The sequence below is a fragment of the Zonotrichia albicollis genome, chromosome 6 (genome assembly GCF_047830755.1).
Source record: "Zonotrichia albicollis isolate bZonAlb1 chromosome 6, bZonAlb1.hap1, whole genome shotgun sequence".
NCBI lineage: Eukaryota > Metazoa > Chordata > Aves > Passeriformes > Passerellidae > Zonotrichia > Zonotrichia albicollis.
This window is the reverse complement of record NC_133824.1, coordinates 26,316,327-26,335,741: the sequence shown is the minus strand read 5'-3', so window position 1 is coordinate 26,335,741 and position 19,415 is coordinate 26,316,327. Positions and strand designations below refer to the sequence as shown.

Genomic DNA, 19,415 nt, shown 5'->3' with positions numbered 1-19,415 from the left:
TCTCTCCCCACCCTCCACAGGAAGAGTGCACAATCTCCTCTCCTCCCCCTCACTCCCCCTCCACACCTTCCTGGCATGATCAGTCCCCAACTGCTGCTCATTTCCAACACTTTGGAGAGTAAAACTTAAATTCAAATAAAACTTGTAGGTAAAACTTTAATTCATCTGACTAATTAAGCCATGAGAAGAAACACCCCTCCTGGACACGATGCAGCGCCTGCCAGCAGCCCTGAAACACCTGATCCAAGGACAGTTACTGCCTTAACCAAGCAGACAGGTATTAAAAGCGTATTTACAATGCCAGAAAACAACTCCTCTCCCCATTTCTTGACGTGTGGGAATAAGTAGATCCTCAAATTACAAGGCCAAAGGGTTCCCTACATCTTCACTCCCTAGAACATCTGCAAGATGCTAAATAAAGTATAGATTGTAAAAAGATATCTTAAAAGACTCCACATGATGTTGAGTTCATCACCTTATCCAAAAACCTCCTCCTGCCTTACACTCTAAGCTAGAAACCTGCATCTCCCTTCAAGGTTAAATTTGCCTTTCACTGTCTGGCACCACATAATGTTGACATTGCCGGCAAAACTGCAGAGTCCCCACTACCAGGTACCATTTCCATACGGATGCAGAGATCTAGGTTGCTCTCAACCTACACACCTGTGCTATCCATACCTCCTGGTCTAGACCCCACTTCTGTAAACTACCATGGGATCTTGCCATAAGAATTCCAAGGTTTGAACTCTCCAAGGAAGCAGCTTGTTTTCTGCCTCCACCATCAGCCTTCAGTAGAGTGGGCACAGCAATACTGACCAAGGCTACAAACATGCTGCCAGAGCCTCAGCAAGAAGCTATGCGGCAGCAAGCAGTACTGCCTCAACTTCTGCTTGCCCCTCCATTTCCTTTCCACCAGACTATATTACATGCTTTTTCAGTATTCCCCTGGTCAGAGAAACTCAGAATGTTTCACTCTGAATCAGCTGCTTCTAGCACTTTTGCTGAGCTTTGTTTAGAAAGCTGCTGTAGCTACCAGTTAAACCAAAGGACTTGGAGCTGTCTTGTTTCAATTTGACAACAACCTGTGAAATGCCATTTTCCCCTACCTCAGTTTCCTCTTCTATAAACAGAGACACCCATGTTCTTCAGTGGCAGAGAAGTATGAAATTCTCAGATATACATACCAAGAGTATACATTCCTCAGGGAGAAAATACCTACTTTCAGATTTAATGAAAAATCTTAACTTATCCACAGTAGCAAGCTGATGTTACTTAACACGGGAAAACTGACATTTCTCTGTGGAAGAAGTCATAGCTTATCACTGGGACAAGGTGCTGGGATTCAAAAAGGACCTTCAGGATGTGTATGGACACAAGAATATCTTACAGATTTCCTAAACAATTTTCCTCAGTGCTGGCTGAAAGTGCCTACAGGCATTTTGACTCCATGTCAGTAAGTCTTTATTTTCTTTTTGTTTCCTAATAATTTATAGTTATTTTTGTTTTAATTGCTTCCTATTTACCACCAAACAGTAGCCAGCCCCATCTCTAACTGATGCTGTACATATATTACTGCATTTGTGCCCCTGGAAAACACAGAATAGAACTCTTTGGGCAATCTGTTCTTGCAAATCCCCAATGCACAGTCACAGATATGTTATCACCTTGCCTGTGAAAAAAAACAGCTCCTGCAGGGTCCGCTTTTTTCCCTCAGACATAAGAGAAAACAGGAAAAACATGTGAAATAAACAATGCCAGACAACAATACAAAGTATTTCACGTAACAGAGTTTTTCTGCATCTGCTGTGTAATTATGAGGCTTAACAAGTTTGTACATCCCCAGTAATTTTGGACCAGCAATGTGAAATGATCTCTAGGAAGTCCCAGTGTAATGGTCAGCTTAAGATGAACACGACAGGGAATCCTCCCCAGCATCCCTGATCCTAAGCATCCTAGGAACAATTTGCAAAACCCTAGAGTAAATAAGTGAATGGGGAACAGAAGGAATCAGATTTTCCATTTTGCAAAAATTCAGCTATTCTTAATATTTTTCCATTCCAAAAATGGAACAAGAGTAAACATCTTGAGACTACTTTAATTTTTTTTTTTAATAGAAAAGAAAAAACTCATTTTTTTTCAGCTGACTGTAGTATCCGTATCCCTGACCTCTGGCTTTACACACAGGAGTAATTCACAAGGTTGCAGAAAAGTCAGTGAACGGAGCAGAGCCAGTTCCCACCTCCCAGTTCAGCTCTGCAAACGCTGGGCTCATTCAGAGCTATTTCCCCTTGCCTGGAATAAAGTTTAACAGAAATCAATACAAAAAGATGTTTCGAGACATTTCTTTCCTTTTCATGGGGAAGGAAAAAAAAACAAGGCATTGTCCAGTGAAAAACAGCTCCGATTTCAAGAACCCCTCCACCCTCCCTTCCCTGAGCCCCGAAACTTCGCAGCCGGGGTCGGGCTCTCCGGAGCAAACCCCCCTCGACGCGCACCGCGCTGCCGCCCCGAGGAGCTGCGGGGGGCGGCGGGGCCCGGCCGCGGGGCTGCGCCGCTCCCCGGGAGGGGGCGACACACCGGTGCCCGGTGTCCCCGCGGGGCCCGCCGCTGGCGGGGAAGCTGCCGCTCGGCCGCCCGCCTTTGTCTCACCCCGGCCGGCACCCGCCCGGCGGGGGCGGCACGGCCCTCCCGCCGCCAGAAAGCGAAACCAACGGCGCCGGGCGCCATCCCCGCCCTCCGCCCCGGGCAGCGCATCCCCCGCGCCGCTCGGCTGCGGGGAGGCCGCCGCGGGCCGCGCGCACCCCCGGCGGGGCGGCCGTGAGGGCAGCGGCCGCGGGCAGCTCCCGGTGCCGCCGCTCGGCCCCCCCGCCCGGCCGCGGCTCGTGTCCTCACCGGTGTCCATGGGTGCCCCGCGGCCGGCGGGAGGTGAAGTGTGCCAGTGACACTCGCCCGTAGTATGGATGCGGTTTCAATCTGCACATGCTCGCTCCCGACAGCCAGCCTGCCCCGCCACCTTCCCTTAACTCTTTCCGCACTGCCTCGCACTGCCTCCCCCGCCCCGCGGCGCCGGCCCCGCGTCCTCCTGCCGGCCTGCAGCCGCTTCCCTCGGCCCGCAGGCGGGGGGCCGGCCCGGCGAGCCCTCCCGGGGCCATCGCGGGGCACGGAGCCTGAAGGCGGCGGGGTAGCCCCAAGGGAGGGACCGGCGTCCCCTGGAGAACCGGACCCTGCCGGTGCGGGCCGGTGTGTGCTCAGGTGAGCGTCGGGAACACCCTGCCCTTCCCAAACGCCTGGAGTGTTGGCTCCGGCCGGGAACACGAAGTGGCACAGTGCGCCTTGGCTGGTGAACCTGCAGTACGAGTCCTTCATATTTACTCCTCCAAAGAAATCCGTAACAAAAACAAATAAACACACATACCCCATCAGCTGAGGGATGTAACCCCCATGCGCCTTTGTTGGATCTGGACGCTGACAGGACATCCCTGCAGTGCAGGAAATCAAACACAGCTATCAAAGGAAGTATTTGTCTGCAGCTTCAGTATTACAATAGGGAAACACAATCGCTGAAAAATGGTTTTTTCCACCCAGAATGATCTCCAGATTTAGAAAACTGCCCGAGGAAGAATAGTAGGAAAATAAATTTCAAGCACAGGTAGTAAAAATAAATTAAAATCCTTTCTCTGGCTACCTTAACTCTTTGGCAGCACAAGAACACAGGAAAAAAATGCCCTTCTTTGGAATGAGAAATCGGGAGAGTGCAGTCCTGAACCAGGGTTCAAGCAAACAAATGCCCTGTCCGTACCTCTGAAAGAATGCAGGTGGAGGTAACTGGCAGCTCTTTGTGGTTAGGGGTAGCTGGGTAGTGCCTCTGAAAGCCTTATAGTCTTCAGACAAAAGTGAGCAAGGTTTTTAGTTCTGTCCATCTCCACAGAGAGACATTAACATATTCTGGGATAAAATGGTAACCTGAAGTGACACAAATGCAGAAATGGCAATTGATCTTGAGCCCAGAGATCTGTCTTTAACCAGCACCCTGCTTTTTCTACTGGGTCACTGACTTAGGGCTCTTGTTTGATCTTCCCAGGTCTCTGATGCAGTCCACATTTTCTTTCTCACAGGCACAAGGACTCCTACCTTGTGTAGTACCAGAAATGATGAGCTAATGCTTTTAGCAGAATAAGGATATTTTTATGACCTCTGTTTAATGACTCAGCATTTCTGCTTTCAGTAATAAGTAGTCCCAATAATGAGGCAACATCGGATCTGTGCAGGCCCCAAATCAATTACGGTGAAAGATTCTCAAGATGTCTGGCAGCAGCGGCTCTGTTAAAGGCAGGTGCTCTCTGGAGAGGCGGTTCCCTGAACCCCAGGGCGGCAGGGCCGGCAGACGCTGCGCACAGCGGAGGCGCCGCGGCCGCGCATCGATGGCTCTGCGTACCGCGGAGTGCCCGGGCTGCTGCCCCGCGTTCCCTCTGCTCGCCCGGGGAGCTCTGTGTACAAACCTCGCTGCTGCTCCGAGGATGCCACAATGCAGCAAAGCAGCCTGTCACCGAGTCACCTGATTGCACAATCTCACTGTGCAATCAGCTGGAGATGCAGAAAGATGGAGCGTTTTAAAGGGGAAATGGAGAATAACGCACAGCTAGCCCTGCCTCAACAACCGAGCTGTGCAAGCTAGGGCAGCGCTGCTTATGCCGGTCACCTCCAGCTGGATAAAAAACCCACAATTGCTTTGTATAAATTTCAACAGAGCTGGGAAGTAAAATGGTAAAATAGCTAAGACATCTTTGATGTTCTAAAGAGCACCTTAAAATACCATATCCAGTTAGGCAGTTGGAGAAGACAGCAGCCTGAAGCAGTGCTTATGTATTTATTGTGAAATGGCATCCTTTAGAAAGCACTGAGGACCATGCTAGAGATATAGTCAAGAGAGCGTGAGAGAGATAATTTCACAGTATGAGACAGCATGAATGTTTCACAGCATGAGAGGAGAGAATGCCTTACAAGGAGCAGAGGAAAGGTCAAAGAGAGAGGAAGAAGTGAGCTGAGAGATACTCACCTATAAGAAGGAGTTATCAACATCCAAAGATGGATCGGAAAAAATGAGAAGCACGTGTAGGGAATACATAAATCTGTATTCTCCTGTCTAATCACATCATGCAGAGAGAGGAAGGAGGAGGTAAGGATAAAGGAGAGGGCTCCCAGAATGAGGAGAAAGGAAGGAGGAGGCAGTGAAGCAGGGTGAGGGGAGTGAAGACACTGTGTGTACTGTGTTGAGGGGAAAGGCAGGAGGGAAAAATGTCAGAGTGAGCACCTGATGGTGGTGCTGTACACCTGGGAGCTTGTTCAGCTCTCCCTAGGTGCATTAGCTGGTCCAGAAGAGCTGTTATTATTCTATTCAGCCTTGTTTCCTTCAGCTTGAGCTAGTAAAGGAAGAGAGAAAAAGAAAGAAGTTGAGATTATAATACAGTGAAAGTGGGAGTAGGATGAAGACTGGGGACAAAGGCAGACAATTTCTAGAACTGCCCTTTTGTTAGGTGTTCACAAGGAAGCTTGAGCTCCCCAAGGCCTCATGCTGGGAATGAGCACCATTCTCTGCAGAGCATCCAGGCTGGGATGCTCTGGGTGCACAGAAAGCTGGGTCCAAGATGAAAAGTTTGTGGTGATATAAGGCTTCTCTGGCTCTCTGCAGCCATTTGTAAACAGGCACAGGGAATGCTGCTGATCTTCATGTGTGTGTTGCCTTTTTCTGAAATAGCATAGATCATATACAATACCTGATCTAGTTCCTATATGTGTGCCCAAAACCAGTTCAGATGTTTCTGCACCAGCCTGTCTGGTTCTGGAAGGGTTTCTTCATTTGGGTCTAGCATAACATGTAGCTGTATGGAAGCATCTTAGAAAGTGGCATCACAAGTATCACTGCCACTGTAGTCATTCCCAGTGAGATAAGATCTTTCTCTGCAGACTGGGCTTTGAAGTTCAGACATGTTTCAATTTAAAAGAATTCTAAATTTGAGATTCATAGCATCTCTCTTTCCCCAGAGAATTTAGTTTTATATGGCTCTTTATATTTAATTACAGTTTAATCCAGTGGATGTTCATCCCTTCTGTATATCCAGTCCTGGTCTTGAAAAAGATGCACCTGGAAATCAGTCTTACTGGTTTAGTCCAAGTGGCTTGTCTGATATTGCTTAGGAACTACTGAGGAATGGGATCCATATTTCCAGAGCAGGGTTTAAGGCCGGGCTTATTAAGTCATGCTTGGCCTAATTTCTTGATTAACTTTAAACACGGTAATGGGTTCTGCAGCAAATTAAATGAGAATCTCACCTTATAACACTCCCCGTTTTCTACACAGCCCAGACAGTGCTTTGAAGGAAACATCTGTCATGAAAAATTCATCACAATTGTTTAAAACCTGTCAAGATCCAGTCAGGGTTTTTCCCTCCCTGGGGAAGTTTGGCTTTTTCTGTCCTGTTTTCCTGAGGAGGTCCCACAATTGGAAATTGGGAATTTCATCTCCCTATGTGTATAGAATAAAGAGTAGATGTTCTGTGTTTATTTAATAACCCTCCATGGATCTACATCCAAAATATGTGCTTCTCTGACAGGAAACTGAGGAACAAAGAGTCACTTTTAGGCCTACAAGGAAATGAAAGAAGGAACTATTTTTATTTTTTTTTTGCCTGAAGGGGCCCCAACCACTGTGGTGACAAATGTTATTCAAATACCTGAAGTAGAAAATGGATTTTGAAGAATACCACAAGTCATGTACTGTCTCACATCAGCTTGCATAGGTCTTCATGCAATACCATAGAAATTGCTTTCTTTGTCTCTTTTTCCCTATGGTGCAGGTAGAAAAAATGCAAGCCATAGATTTGCTGAGCTTTTTGAAGAAAAGATAAAGGAAATTTTCAAACATTGTTTGTCCAAGCCAGTGGAGACTCCCTGGAATGACGGCTCCTCTCTTTCTTTTGCTTGTGTCACGGCCTTGGGTTTTTTCTATGGTTCAGACACTAGCCCCATATTCATCACTCCTCATAAAGGGTTAGAGGCAGAAGTTGCATCCATGAAGGGTCTTAACTTATCTCTGCACAAAATTGAAGCGACTTAAACATTTGTTCTTCTAATGGTGCCTCTGCCAGTCTCTGTAGTATGGTGCAGTCCTTGGGATCAGCTTCAAAATGTTGAAGGTTAGACAGCAATCCCCAAGGAAGCCAGAGCTGTTTTTGAAAACCCTTGGCTTTCTCTCTGTGACTGCTGAAATAATTTCCTGACTCAGAGCATTTTTCTTTCCTTTAGATATAGATAATAATAGTAAAGCTTACATTAGTATTTTGCTTTTTTTTCCTTCAAAGCATTTTTCTCTAACAGATACCTGCCATGTCTTTTGGCTTGGTAAGAGCTTGGCTGTGAAACTAAACACTGCAAATAGGAAACTTTTACTCCTAAGAGATGTGACCAAAGTGCCAGGCAGCAAAGCATTTCCCTATTTAGGAAAGCTCTCTCCATGGGTGTTCCTATTCAAGGTATCCATGGGAAAAAATGTTAGCAAGACATTATTTCATAGGGACTGCCAAAGCTTGTGAGTTTCCTCTGGGATGTTCAGGGATCATCTCTTTGGACTGAGAGAAAAATTTCTCATCAGAGAACTAATGTCCTCCACTAGCTTCTGCCGCCTTTGCCTTCATGTGGGTTAGATGCCAGACAGGTCCTTTGGAACACAGCAGCCTGAGATCTCCAGAACAAGCAGCAGACAAGATTTATCTGACGTGTGACTGATGTCTGACTAAGTTAGCCTGTGTTTGCTTGAATTTTTAATGACAATAACTAAAAAGAATCCTTCATGGTTTCTATTTCTAGATTCAAGGGCAGAAGAAAAGGAAATATTATAAGCATGGAAATTACAGAACCTGAAGGGTTTGGCAGCAATCCTGTTTTCTCTTTTGCCAAGTTCAGCAAATGCAAATATAGGTTTGGGGAGAGGTAAACCACTTTACAAACCTGAACATGTCCAGTCCAACTTGATCCAATAATCTGTTTTGGGGAGATGTGTTTCCCATTAAAAACAGCAGGAAACTGGAGGCTTGGTTGTACTCACAGGTGTGCTTCAGGCCTTCCCAATGCCCTCAAATTCACCCCTCTGTTTTTCCCCTGCTGTAAAAGAGGGAACACATTTCCTTTGCTAGGAGGCTTTGAGACAAGCCAATGAAGAACAGGACAAGTGAAGAAGTGTTACATTTGAAGAGTTTCTAGAATGGCAAACAGCACTTCATTGACATGTCTTGTAACTCTAAGCTGGCTAAGGAGACAGAGAAGAGACATTGCACATGTTTTACCTAAAATGCTTTTGAGTGTCAGCACCAGAGATGGGATAATTGTAATAAATAATTATTTTTCATAAAGTGTTTCTGTTACATATTATACTGCAAAATATAACTGAGACACTGAATATTTTTGGAACAGTAGTTTTTATTTATACGATGCGACATGTGCAAAGTGCTCTGATCAACAGCAAAATGACAAGTCTCTGCTCCAAGTCACTTACAATACATTTCTCAAACATCAGTCAAGTAGTGATAATAAACTAGGGATTAGAGGGGAATGGATAGGGTGAAGTGATGGAAAAGGCAAGGATTACAATTTAAAAACAAAGATAAATGAAGATGGTTGAGAGAAATTACATAATAGGAATGAAACTGAAAAAGTGTTCCTCTGAGATTTGAAATGATGCAGCAAGTGGATTTGTCAAAGGAATACATAAAATTATTCAGAGATAAAAATCATCATTCGACTCTCTACTTTCATGTTTCAAATATCTGCAATGAGCTGCCCAAGAACATTCCACAGGCCAGGAGCTTTTAGAACAACAAAAACTTCTGAAATAAGGCCAGGTTACTTAATTATCATGGATGCATGTCACAGCCAAGGACATTTCTAGGCAGAGGAACAAAGAAAGAGAAAGGAAGTCACCCAGCAAATTGTATTTCCTTTGATTATGCTAATACACCTGATAAAGGGACATTATTCTGGAGTATCTAAAGAGAGAAAATCAGTAATGAACTTTTACACTCCTCCAGTTTCCATCATCAGTTATTTTGGCAACCTAAATTCATCTTGTTATCATTAAATTGTAGCACTTAAAGGTCCAAACACAGAGGAAGTTGCATGTTTATCTACTGCTTCTTGACATCATAATAATAAATAAATAAATATATCTTTCTTCTACAATGTAATGTATCTCAGGGATTACTATCACCTAGAATGACCTCTTAGCTATCATAGACCATTAATTTTCATGGATATATTCCAGTATTAAAAGCTACAACTCATTCTTGACAACTGGCAGTTGGCTGTAGGCCGATGAAAAATGCCTAATTTTCATGAAGACATAAGCAGATGAAGAATTCACCACATGAGCTTGTTCTAGTGGTTAATCATTTTCTGTGTCTCATTCTTCATTTGAATTTGTCTGGCTTAATAGCTCCTCCACTCAGTCCTCAGTACAACTTAGTCTGCTCAGAGCCCTTTCCTGCTAGTATTTTATGCCTCCAACAGTACCAATTCATTAATCAAGCCATAAATCAAATCATCTCCTTTTCAGTAAGTCAGACAGGTTGAGCACTGAAAGGTTTCTACAATAAGGCATTTTCTTTAGATCCTGAATAATTACCAAGCTCCCCTTGCACCTTCCCCAGCTTTTCAGTAACCTTTGAAAATAAATACCCTGCATATGATTAGTCTAATGAGTGCCACAAAGGGAAAAACAGCAACCTGGTACTGGTACTCACTATTCCCATGCTTATGCATTTGAGATTGATTTCACCCTTTTTGCCACAGTATCTCACTGGAGTAAAACTGCTCCATACTCTGATGATCCTGATCCTTTTCCGAGTGCTGTTTTTTCCAGGGTAGAGTTTCTGATTACACATCTTCTAATCTCCTATCTGGTTCCCACATGCATAATTTTGCATTTGGCTGTAGTAAAAGGCTTTTTGCTTGTACATGAAGATGATCCTTCCTGCCCTATATAAATGCTTTCCCCTCATCATTGCCATTCCACCAGGCTTCCCAATACGTGCATATTTTATCAGCAGTGAGTTTCTATTTACTTCTAGGGTAATGATGGAAATACTGAATAGAACTGAATTTAAAACTCATCCTAATACTACTTCCATGGCTTTTGCAAAGTGACATGGCTTTATTTTTTACTATGTCAAAACTTGGCTGGACTATTTTCCTTGTGCTTCAACATCCTGTGTCCTGTATATTTCACAGAGAATGCGAGTGATCTAGTGTTGCTCCTGATCGTGATTCAGTGACAAAACAATTTAAGGAATAAAATCAAGCAGGATTCACAACCCATACATGTATTCACTCTTGTCCAGTCAGGACTTTCTGTGGGTTACCATGTTCTGTCTTCATAGAACTGCAGAAGGTAGGGCTAGGAAGAACCTTGAGAGCATCTCTAGTCATCTTCTTGCTCATGGCAGGGGTGCTTAAATTATTCTTGCCTTTTTTTAAAATTTACTTTTTAATCAAGATTATTGTGATGCTGGAAAATACATCTCTTTATTTTCTTATTCTTTGTCAAAGAATTCTTTATCAGTTAATATTTTTTCCACAAACTGCTGTTAGCCTTGCTAGTGCACATCTACTGTGATTATTGATTTTACCATTAAAAAAAAAATATTGCCATAGAACAGATACTCCTTTAGTATTCTGCTACTTCCTTGCTGTTAGAGGATTTATGAAATATCACTATCAGCAGGCTAGAGACCAGTTAAATAAGCTCTATTAGTATGCCCATGTAAACCATCCACACCTGCTGATTTTAAAATATTTACTTCCAGTGCATACTTTACATTCCTTCTGGTCACTAACAGAGTGGAAAATTTTTCATCAGCCCATGTGATACAAGTGCATCATCTTTCTTCTTTCCAAATGCAGAACAGAAATATGTCTGGAATATTTGCCTTTTCTGCAACTTTATCATTTCCTCATCTGCATTGAGCAGCAGCATGTACCCTTGTTAAGACTTCTATAGTTCTTAATATACTCTAAAATAATTTTATTTTCTTAAGGCCTGCCAGCCAATGATTTCCCTCTGTTGTCTTTTTAATTTGTCTATTTTTATGTGATGTAGCTTCCAATTTATATTGATTGCTAAATATTTCCCATTTTATCTATTTGCTTTGTAGGCTTTTTATTTTCTAACTATGCCTTCACTTCATACATTGATCCAGGATGGCATTTTAAATAATGTTGTTCTCTGTTATGCTTACAAATTTTTTTTTTTTTAAATCCAGTGACTCTTACACAGCTTTCAGTTGTCTGCCATATTTTTCTGTCTGAGTTTCTCTTCATCAGCTTTAATGTGTTTTGTCCCATTCTCTACTCTGATTCAGTGGTCTCTGAGAGACTCTTCTTCTCCAATGGTATCTTTTGTTTTGTTATTATTTATTGCATTAAGCCATTATGCATGAAAGCACCTGTGGGTCTGAGTTACTAATAATACTAAAATTCTGGGAAGTTGTACCTAAAACAGAGCATACACACTCTTTCTCATACTAGTTTTTACTTTTTCATTGGAAACAAAATAAACCACATAATTTTACTGTATAAATTATTGCAGCCATTTTCAGAATGCTGGTTCAATTAATTTTCTTCATAGCAATGAATACAGGAATGACTTTCTTTAGAATTAACATAAATTAATATTATTCTTAACAATCAATATTTGAGTTATACAACAGTTTCACTAGCAAAAGAGTTCTCTTGCACTCTCCACTGAATACAGTTGCTGATATTTCACTGTTACCTTATTTTTGTTATGTCACTTTCAGAATGCATTACATAGGAATATTTTTCCCATTTAACCAGATAGCCTCAGGCCTAAAGAAGTTTGAAGTTTGAAGTTCATCACAGAGGACTGAAGACTATCCAGAAGCCTGAACAAGCAGTGTCCTAATCTCATCATGTATTTCACCTGCCATATACATGCATATGATGAAGAACACATTAAAGTATTGCACAGGGAGGTTAGTGCACTATTTTAAAAAGTAACTCCTTCCTTCCTTCCTCTGTTTTCAGATCTTGTTACTGTCCTGGTAGCAGCCCCACAGTAAACACATGAGCACAACAAATGTCAGTGGGTTAGGCAGGGTGGGACCTAAATGATCCCAAATCTTTTTGATGACTAAGAAGAGTCAGATGAAAAAGACTGCCTCTCTTTAGATACGCTAAATAAATAACTACTTCATTAAATATTCATCTATATCTTACACAGCAAAATTCCCCATCAATAGGTATTGCCCCAGCATAAATTGCATAGGGATTGTCATAATATTGTCTAAAGAGTAAATCTTCATTTTGGAAAATTATTAAGAAGATCTTTTGGGTAAACAATTTTATGAAAATAAGTAAACACATAATCCTGTAGAATGTTTAGTCCATGATATGTCCAAAAGAAATTAGATTTTTCTGTTATATTGTAACTTACAATTATTGAATATTTTACACTGACTATGAATTCCTGCTTAACAATATTTAGTCCAGAGATCTATAGAAGAGACCAGAAATTATGTTCAATATACCAAATAATCCCTGTCATCCTGCAAAGCTCACAGTTATGATTAGTAAAACCGGTGCTGATCATTAGAAATCGACTTCAGAAATAGAAGCACAGAACCAATCAAGTGAGCTGAATGTGAGCAGAGGTCCTGCTGGACCTTTGAGGTCAGCTGTAAAAGTCATCTGCACAATTAGTTGTCACTCTTTATCTATGGACAGATCCAGGTCTTAACAGTAGGGCTGCAATTCGCTGCTTATTCAGTCATGAGAACTGGACACTTCTGCATGATGATGCACTCCATCCTAAGGAGACTAATCAAGTTTCCCTATCCTCACTGATGATAGATGGAGCCACATGAGTAGTTCAGGTTTATTTCTTGACTCCTGAGTAGCTGAAGTCAGGCAAAATAATCACAGACTGATGGTCAAACTGGATACATTCGGTTTTATAACATCCTGACAAACTACATGAGACAGATCCTAAACTGGTCAAATGAGAGTCAGAAGGAAGCCCAGATTAGGCTCTGATTCATAAGTAAGACTCACTTTCATAATTTGACCTCTATCACACCTATGCCACCAAATGCTTTCAAAAGTTTGTTTTTCGTAGTTGACTTTGCAAAAGGGAACTAAATGACCTCTTTTATATTATTCCAAAGTGAAAATACAAGCTAATAGAAGGGGAATTTGAGAGTAAATGTGTCAGGACTGAATTTCACTTCTTCAGAAAAAAAAATCCATAGTTGCTTTTTTGGTTCAGAGCCATTTTAAATTTTCTTGTAACACTGGGCATGCTATTAAGGAGAAATATTCTATTATACTTTAACACAGCCAAATATGACATCAGTTTATGAAATCCATTTGGAGTCAGCTACATTTTCAGCAGGCTTTTTTCTTAAGGGATGTCTATCCTAATACAAGCAATTAAGGGTTCTTTATTAGCCCTCTCAGAGGTACAGACTTCACCATCAATTGATGTTCTTCTCAACTCCCGCAATAAGACCAGAGGACAAAGAAAAAGTACATCTTCCCCAAATAAGCTGTTTCACTAGCACAATCCCATGCATGAGCCAACACTACTAACTGTATTGTACTGACTGTACATAAAACATTTATGTACTCATAATTCTGTGAACATTTAGCTGTTACTTATTTGCAAACATCACTGCCCCATGAGTAAAACTTGGATAAACTAGGAAATCCCAAACCCCACTTTGAGAGTCAGACTGTGGTGTTGCTTGCTTTTCCCTTACACTTCACCAGGTGTCTACACCCTTACCCCAATTTTTACAGTTCCTGTATTCTCATTGCCCTTGCTCCGTGGTCAGGATAAGGAAAAAAGACCAAAGCTCATTACCAGGTGGGCATCTCAGCAGTCAAATTAACACTTTCTGGCACAGCAACCTCACTACACTTGTGTTAATTATCTTTTTTTAGGGCATTTTTGGCATAGCAGAGCACTGTTTTCTGGAATTCCCAAGAAGACGTGTTTAGACCACCTCAGAAACATCTAAAACTGATCTGTACATGGATGAATAAAAAGATACAGGTAGGCAAGTCAATGTCCAAGCTGCCCCCACCTGCTGACAGCAGGCCTGTAACCCCAGCCTGTGTCCCTTTGTCACGACCCATGAATATCAAACACTGTGACATCCAACTCCTTTCTTTCCAAGAGAGAGAGTTAAAAATGGTGCTGCCATGTTCTCTGAGGCTGGCAGATAGTCGTATGAAAATTAGAGCAACTGGATACACCCTGCAATGTGCACAAGCAAATCAGGCATTCCCAGGGAACACTACAACCATTAACCCTATAGTTCACTATTTGTGTTGCTCTCCTCCCACCTGCTGGATGACAGAAGGAGAGAAAATTATCTGCAGAATTTGTTTTTTTAAGTGTCTGAGCAGTTCTCTGTGGTTCTTGTCCATGCTGATATCTGGGTATCCAAAGGCATTAATTTTTTTAAGTACATGTTACCAGTCTGAGTAACAAATACAAACTCTGTCACTGACAGGAACTAATACAGATTTCTCCATGGCACTTAATAATTTCCAACAATCTTATCTGGAAGCAACCTCTACCATCTAGCCCTTATTCAGACTCCATAGCTGGCTAAGCACCTGGTCTTTTAGCTCTGTCATCTTAGGAAAACAGAATAGTTCTGCAGAGCTGTCTGCGTCTCCATGGAGCGGGAGGTCAGGGGATGTAGTGATGTATGCTTCATAGGGGCACTCACTGATTTTGAAAAACCAAAACATGCTCGAATTACCCTGACCAATTTCAGTCCCTGAGTCCAGGGCTGAAAAATGAAGCTTTGCTGGATATTATATTAAAGGATCAAGGATCCAATTTACAGTGACTCAGACTTGTGGCTTTAGGTTTATCTCAACAAAGCTTTTTGAGGAAAGGTTTTTTGCCAGGTTGCTCTATACTCACCTGCAGTTGTTGGAGTGTGTCATATGACAGTGGAGTTTTTCCCTTTAAAATAGGCACCAAAGCCATTTCAATAAGGGGTTCTTTTGTTCGCTTCAAAAGACAAAAAGACTTCTTTTAAAGAATGTGAACACATGGGTTGTGCAACTTCACAATATATAGAAAATTACACAAAAATATATAACCATAAAATATTGGAATACAAAGCAAATAGACCTATTTCAGGTCATCATACAGTCTTCATTATTGTGAATAATGTTGTCATTAGGAGTAAGTTTGTGAGATGGAAATTAGGTCAAAGTTTCAAGGCTAGTAAGTGAAACAGATTGTAACAAGCTTTCTTGAAAGGCTGAAAAAACCCGACTTTGCCTTGTCATTCTATGTATGTATTCTCAAGTCCTGAGACTGCTCCAGGAAAGAAACTTGAATCCAGGGTCTATGCTGTAAGGTGAGGAAAGTATTTGTAATAGCATAGAAAGGGACCAAGTGCAAACCCACATGTTTGGATGATCATCATTAGTCAATGGCATTTATGGTGGGCAGAGCTGCATGTGTCATCTGGTGGTTTTTTTTATTCTAGTGAGGTACATGAGTCTTGATGCTTTGTGCAAGTGATTCTCCAGGTTATGTTTGGTTTCATTTCTTGAGTGTCACTTTTACTCATACAGAGTGGCTCAGGTTTAACATATAGGGCTACTTTCCACTGGCAAAGAAAAAGAGAAAAAGAAAAAGAAAAAGAAAAAGAAAAAGAAAAAGAAAAAGAAAAAGAAAAAGAAAAAGAAAAAGAAAAAGAAAAAGAAAAAGAAAAAGAATTCCACAGAAAAGGTCTTGAACTGCATTGGACTTGATATGAAATGCTCCCCTCCTCTGTAGCTCCAGAACAGAAGGAGCTTGGTATTGTTAAACAGTAGCTAATTAGGATGGGATTTCACGTTGCTAAGAGCTAAGTCTTTGGTATGCAGAGCCAAACAGCAAGGGCAAAGTGTAACTATTTAAGGCTGAAGTTTGCTATTTAAAGGAAAGTGTTCATCCTTGCCCAAATGTTTGTTGCAGTCAGGAAAGTGTTTCTGTTCTAATGACAAGATGATGGGCTGTCACGATCCCATCCAGTCAGTCCAGATCAAATGTGCTCAGGATATAAGCCAAGAGATTTTTTTTCCAACCTGCCAACACCAAAAGCACCATCTGTGATTGATTTTGTGATAATGGTGTAAGCAGCTACGGGAAATTCAGGACACTTCCCAGAGATTTTGGTCTCTTTTATGCCTACATGGCTACAATTCACAGAATACATTTTATTGCAGCAGGCTTACCTTAAACATAAATCTAAGCCCAGATAGAGCACTGTGGACACTGATTTCAGACAAGATTATAGAAATCTGGAGCCAGTACTTTGTGTTTCTGTATGGCTGCACACTGCTTTGCAGAGAGAAGGTAAAGCAGTTCAGGCTCTGAAACTCTCCTAGATATAAAAGCAAAAGCAACCCCTCCCTGTGGTAATGGTGGCATTACTTTGGCTGATTAGAAGAATGACATTGAAATTTTGGTCCAGCACAAAAATGTTTTGTTAAAATTCTTAATTTATGAAAGGTTTAATTTATGACTTTTGACTTCTGTGATGTCTTCAGAGAAGCAAAATAATCTTTGGGCAAATATAAAGAGTAATGACTTATGTCAATTTGCTCTTATGAGGAAAAAAATCAAGGCTGAGAGGAGACAAGTGGTTTCTACCGAAACAACAGGCTTGAATTTTGACCTGTTTTAAGAGTGGAAAGGGGTCCAACTTTAATCAATATTACAGGAAAAAAAAGTCTTAAGGGCTTTGCAGATTTGGGAAAATAGAAAAGAGAAAATAGTTCTTTGCATTAATGGCTGAACTGAACATAGCTAATGTAGGCAATCATTGACTTAGGAACACTTTTCCCTTCTCCCTTACACAGTCCCATATGTTTATCTAGCAAAGCAATTCAATGCTTATGCACTTTTTAGGAATAATTACCCAAGTTCCCACTGAGTCAGGATTATATGTTAGCATGTGTGTCCAATGTCTTGGAGACATGGTTTGGGCTAAGTCTTAGAACCCCTCCAACAGGAGCCCTTAACAAATTACGGCCATTCATACTCCCTTTCTCCACAGACCCCCAGAATGTTCGCTAGAAACAGCCTGGGTGTTTTCCTGATGCAAGGTTTCTACTCATTCCAGATGAAGACCCCGATGAGTTAGAACTAGCAGAGGTTGCGCTTATGTCTGTGAGAGGGCGCTGCCTGACCTTCCCGCTGGGAAGTCTGTTTCCCTGGTAAGGCACAAACCAGCCAAAGGCGTCGCGCACCCTCAGGACCCTCGGTCTGGGAGGGTCTCCCCTCGGTGGCCCAGCCCTGGAGCCAGCCCCGCCGTGCGCCTCCCGCCACCAGGCGGCGCCGGAGCACAGCGCTGGGCACGGCACTGCGCAGACACGAGCACGGAGCTCATTGGCGGTGTGGCCTAGAGCGGGTACGAGTGGAAAGAAACTTCTGGCAGAAAGGAAACCCCCAAAAGGGAGAAGCTGAACACCCCCAGTCCCCCCAAATTTGGATACCCAAAGCGAGCCATCGTATGTGGGACAGGGGTGGAGTGCCCATACCTGCCTCGAGAGGTACCTCGTGTGCAGCCAGCAAGACGTGCCCAAGTCTGTGGTGCCCGTTAACCCTCTTGGTAGCCCTCTGGATGAACTTCCTATACTTCTTGTCCTCTTTCTCCTTCTGGTCCAGAAAAAAATTCCCAGAATTTCATTTATCTGCTGTGAATGAAACTAACTCTGTGACACAAAATGCAAATCCCCCTCCTTCTCCTGTCCCTTGACTAGAGTTTCCAGAATTAAACACTTCACTGGAGTTTCTAGAACTCACACTTCACAGCCAACTGAGCATTTGCAGACAGAGTTCTGACCTCCTACTGTGTGCAATTAACACTAATTAAACAAATAAGTAAAAATTACTCATGACATCCTTTGCAGAAGGCCCTAACTCAGTTTTGTGTTGTAGCTGCTGGAATTGTTTTAATTGGCTGCGTGTCTAGTGCTGCATCCTGGCATGGGCTTCTGAGAGTGCAAGGATATACCTCTACAGCAGGACTGAGGTTACACCTCTACACTGAGACTGAGGTTACAGGGCTGCCCCAGAGCAGGGGAGGCAATCATGGACAGAGGGAGAGGCTGGGCAGTGACCTTGGCTTCAGAAGCTCCCCTGTGGACCCACAGGACTCTGGGCAAGGGAGCTCAGCATGAGGAAAGGGGTGGGAGTCTCTTACATTGCAGCAGTCAGCGCAATGAAAGCCAAGCACCATCTAAACCTACAGCTAAGGTGCCATTTCTCTTACAAGGATTCCTGCTTCAGGCAGTGCATAGAATGAAAGACAAGTTCTAGATCAATCTTTGAGCCTCCCAGGGAGAGCGCATTGATAGGAAATTACAGAATGAAAAAAAATTTAGATTAAGATAACATTTTCAAAACTGGCACCTTTTCCAGGTCACCCTGTTGCAGGGTGGTGCAACCAACCCTGGGGCTGGTTTTCAGAGAAACCCAACCCCTGAATTTCCCAGCACCTTTGAAACCAAGCCAAGAACATTTTGCCCAGAGGTGGAGGCACACAAAATTAGGTTTCCTTTTTAAGATGCATGCTGGCTGTGTTTGAAAGCCATATTATCCTTTATAATTTTTACCCCTCCCCTCTAGAATTTTCTGGAATCTTAAGCCGAATCACAAAAATTATGCAGATCAGAAAAATAGCCTTCAACCCATTCCCCCATGTCATTTCATCCTGGCAGCTGTGCTGTTTGGCAATTGTTGCTGCATGAAAAGGAGTAGGTGGGTATCAGGCAGGCACCTCCAAACTGCATGGGGAAGAGTGTGCTCAGCAACACTCGCTGCTTCTGTAATGAATAAGAGGGCAGGGTCAGATCTTGAGAGCAGAGGGTGAAGTCTTGGTGGCCAGGTACTGTGGTGGTAAGTTTGAGTTTGTTCCTTGCCCATGAATAGTTTTCATCTGTGACCAAGGATAAAAGTTTGAGATTTTGTCCATGTGCTTCCAGACATAGCAGGAGAGAGGGCAGGGTGCAGGTTTTCTCCTGAAGTTTACAGGTATGTCATACCTGTGTATGTGCTTGCATGCTGGACCATGCTGTGATACATCCTGAGCTCCTCATCAGTGCTTCCCGCTAATCCCAAGCAGTCGAAGTACTATCAGACATGGCTTGTTTGGGCTGCCTGCTGACATCCCTTGCCAGTGTTGTCCACAAAAACCAATTTGCAATACCATTTGAACCTTCTTATGGCAGCTTGTAACATCTATAAGTGGGAGCTACTGCTTTGAGCCCTTTGGGGAAGGGTACAGAAATGTTTTCCTTACCAGCTCAGGAAGGGAGTGGGGCAAGCC

At 42.7% G+C, this 19,415-nt stretch overlaps 1 protein-coding gene across 4 annotated transcripts in view; it reads right to left on the bottom strand.

Moving 5' to 3' along the window:
• TMEM229B (transmembrane protein 229B) overlaps positions 1-5,196 on the bottom strand; it is a 34,087-nt gene extending 28,891 nt beyond the window's left edge. Inside the window, exon 1 of one of the 4 annotated variants that reach the window (XM_074542850.1) lies at positions 5,057-5,196. Coding sequence is in view for 1 of the 4 variants with exons in the window: in XM_005479919.4 (XP_005479976.1) it covers positions 2,893-2,902 (10 nt within the window). In the remaining 3 variants the exon portion in view is untranslated. Of the gene's footprint in view, positions 1-2,892; positions 3,032-3,415; positions 3,556-3,799; positions 3,939-5,056 lie in introns of those variants that run through there. The other 3 variants (XM_074542849.1, XM_026793463.2, XM_005479919.4) reach the window with 3 other exon arrangements.
• Positions 5,197-19,415: the final 14,219 nt, after the last annotated feature.